General features: G+C 34.2%; 1 protein-coding gene across 2 annotated transcripts; it reads left to right on the forward strand.

The window, feature by feature from the left end:
• The first annotated feature begins 388 nt into the window (after positions 1–388).
• Positions 389–2,954, forward strand: LOC108468882 (54S ribosomal protein L17, mitochondrial-like). Of its 2 annotated transcripts, none has more exons than XM_017769748.2 (6): positions 389–696; positions 948–1,013; positions 1,441–1,515; positions 2,057–2,186; positions 2,262–2,381; positions 2,529–2,954. In XM_017769748.2, the coding sequence occupies exons 1-6, from the start codon at positions 551–553 to the stop codon at positions 2,670–2,672; spliced, it is 681 nt and encodes a 226-aa protein (XP_017625237.1). In that variant the 5' UTR covers positions 389–550; the 3' UTR covers positions 2,673–2,954. The 2 variants fall into 2 exon arrangements, with proteins under 2 accessions (XP_017625237.1, XP_017625238.1); XM_017769749.2 differs by having other exon boundaries at positions 2,105–2,186.
• The last annotated feature ends 181 nt before the right edge of the window (positions 2,955–3,135 follow it).

A 3,135-nucleotide genomic window follows, 5' to 3' on the forward strand; every position in this document is an offset into this window, starting at 1 on the left:
ACGTAGTCTTGTAAATCTTTTGACACTACGACGAAACAATGTTCTCTCTTGTTAGTTGATTTTTTATTAGATCTAATTCATTAAATATTTCATCTAAAAAAATCGAAAGATTTAGATTATATAAATAGATAAAAAACGTATTTAAATAAATAAACCAAATAATCAGATCATATATTCAGTATTAGAGTGCCATCACTAATTCCATTCCAGAAATTGGTTTTATGTTGTAAATAAATTAGAAAAATGTTTTGCAGACAATTTATTAGTGAATTAACAAAATTTTAATAAAATTAAATTCGAAGGAATTAAAGAAAACAAAAACAAAAAAACAAACAAGAAGTATGTTGGATTTATTTAATATCACAAATCAATACCTTAATCAAATGGTCCAGCTTATGATTCAATGAAATCAAATCAACCCAAGCCTTGTTATAAGGTTCAGTCCATTAGACTGGATCCTCACCATATAAATACACCTAAATGATCAATAAAAAATACTACGACACCTTCACACTGGATTCAGGTTTAAACAGGGTTTTTCAAGTTGAGAATGCACAGATCGTTGGTTCGGCCATTCATGGGGGCGCGCGGGTTTTCCTCAACCCCCGAGAAAATTGTGGCGTCGGTACTGTTCGAGAGATTACCTGTCGTTATTCCCAAACTGGATCCTGTGGTTTATGCATTTCAAGAGTTTTCGTAAGTTTTCATTCTCGCGAGAAAATCTGGGAATGTTCTATCTAGGATACTTTAGCTTTCTATTGGTTAGCTCATTGATGCAAAAAGGAAGAAGAAAAGATACAATATTTTGATTAAAACAATATGATTAGTGGTTTATGGCACGAAGTTATTAGCTTTTTTAGTTCAAATTTTCAGCTACTAATTGGGGTTTTATGGAAGTAGATGAAACTCTTAGGATTTATTTATGTAATTGCTTTTGTTTTATGCAGCTTTCGATGGAGGCAGCAGTATCGACGCAAATATCCTGATGAATTTTTGGACATGTCTAAATCTAGGCAAGTTATAAATTTGATTCAGTTATATTAGGGCCACTTATTTGTATGTTGGGTTTTTTTTATCCAACTTAAGTGGTTACTAGCTAAGCATAAAAGTTCTTTATTTTATGCATAGCAATTAAGAAAAAAGGGAAAGCAATTGATTTATCCAAATGAATGATTTAGAGTCGTGATTCCTCTGGAGAGCTGATTTGGGGAAAACAATGTGGAGTAATTCAGGCTTAATTGTTTTCAACTGAAAAACAACAGCCTCAAAAGTAATGAAAGTCGTTCGTTTGGATACATTATGTATGTTATGCTCCTCCTTGCTTTGCACTTTTAATGAGTAAATCCATATGACTTCAGATTTGCACATTAAGAAAAGGGTGAAGTGCAACAAAGATGATTTTAATTTTCAGCTAATGAAGTGAAATTGTTGTATAACCAGGGGAAAAGGTGATTACCAAATTGACTACGTTCCAGCTCCAAGGATCACTGAAGCTGACAAAATGAATGACAGAAAGTAAGTGGTAGATTTCATATTGCTCATTGGAACTTCATTACCAGGAGACCATTCTTTGTTTGAAAGAGATCGGATATGTGTTGTCAAGAACTAACAATCTTTGGGAATAACCGGCCTGAAATCTGCATTAATAATCTCTAGGAAGCTGACAAAACGAATGACGGAAAGAAAGTGGCGCATTTTATATTGTTCAGATTAACACTTTTACCGATAGGCTATTCTTTGTTTGATAGTGACCAGATATATGTCATGCAGAACTAACAATATATAGGAAGAAATTATCAGAATTGGATCTCAAAGTGCTTTTTATTAGAATTGGATCTCAAAGTGCTTTTCTCTTCTAGTTAAAGTATCTGTCTCCTTATTTATACATAAGAGTAATGTGAAGGAACAATAAACATCATTCTTAAGAAAAAATTTTCTTCCTCTCGGTGGTTGTGGCCTTGTGTGGATAAAAAGTGAAGTTAGTACTTATGAGCTACTATTAGTAGTTTAGTACAATATTCTGATTGCGGAAGTTCTGAACTTTATATCTGTCAAGGTCATTGCAGAGAGCACTTGATAGAAGATTGTATCTTCTTCTATACAGTGACAGTAATGCAGCTCCTAGCGGGAAACCAGTGTGGCATTTTCCAGAAAAAGTTTATGATTCGGAGGAGACGTTGCGCAAGGTAATGGTTTTTACGCATCTTGTTTCTTCTTATTTTTTGTTTTATCAATATGATATAAATATGAAATATTTGCAGTGTGCAGAGTCTGCCTTAGCATCCGTACTCGGAGACCTCTCTCACACTTACTTTGTCGGAAATGCTCCCATGGGGCACATGGTTATACAGCAGATGGAGAATGTGCCTGAACCATTTAAGGTATTTTAAGCAAAATGGTTGTATTATCTACCTCTTATATTGATGTAATAATTGTCTTTGCTAGTCTTTTTAATCAAATGTCAATCTTGTTTGGATTACATACATGCACTTCACTTTTTCCTACCTTGTGCTTTTTCTTTCTGTCAGCGATTTTTTTTCAAGTCTCAAGTGATTGATACCAACAAGTTCAATATCCGGAAGTGCAAGGATTTCGTTTGGGTGACCAAAGATGAACTCTTGGAGTATTTTCCTGAACAAGCTGAATTTTTTAAGAAGATGATTATCAGCTGATGGCAAATTGCTCCATTCGGTTTCCAAGCCATACAAGACTTTCATATAACCCAAATTTGTGGTTTACTTGTAACTTTGCAGTAGAGAGTTTACATCAGAAGTTCAAACCGAGACTAGAAAACCAAACATCCGAACGTGAGTCAATTAGGTGAAAATGACGAAAACCTCATTGGCTAAGGATGGATTGGATTGTCCAATACTTTCAGTTTCTTATGTTGGCGACTATTGATGCATGATCTTGTTTTATTTTATTACATATTCCTCTCAACTCTGCTGCAATAATGGTTGCATGATCTAATATGTATGTGTGCCCTTGATCTTTGGTCATGGTAGGGTAAACTACACAATTTAACTTTGGGTTTTATGCAGTTATAATTGGCTGAACAATTCCAATGTCTACCTTCCTGGATAGTGGGTAAATGTAGATGACTTGATAACCCTATTTTGTTCCTTTTTAAGTAGA

The sequence above is a fragment of the Gossypium arboreum genome, chromosome 8 (assembly GCF_025698485.1).
Source record: "Gossypium arboreum isolate Shixiya-1 chromosome 8, ASM2569848v2, whole genome shotgun sequence".
NCBI lineage: Eukaryota > Viridiplantae > Streptophyta > Magnoliopsida > Malvales > Malvaceae > Gossypium > Gossypium arboreum.

Excerpts from the sequence above, each read along its gene's own strand:
- LOC108468882 (XM_017769748.2), top strand. The coding sequence starts at position 551 with ATGCACAGATCGTTGGTTCGGCCATTCATGGGGGCGCGCGGGTTTTCC. Across the intron at positions 2,187-2,261 it reads CGGAGGAGACGTTGCGCAAG|TGTGCAGAGTCTGCCTTAGC; the intron begins GTAATGGTTTTT and ends AAATATTTGCAG. Across the intron at positions 2,382-2,528 it reads ATGTGCCTGAACCATTTAAG|CGATTTTTTTTCAAGTCTCA; the intron begins GTATTTTAAGCA and ends TCTTTCTGTCAG.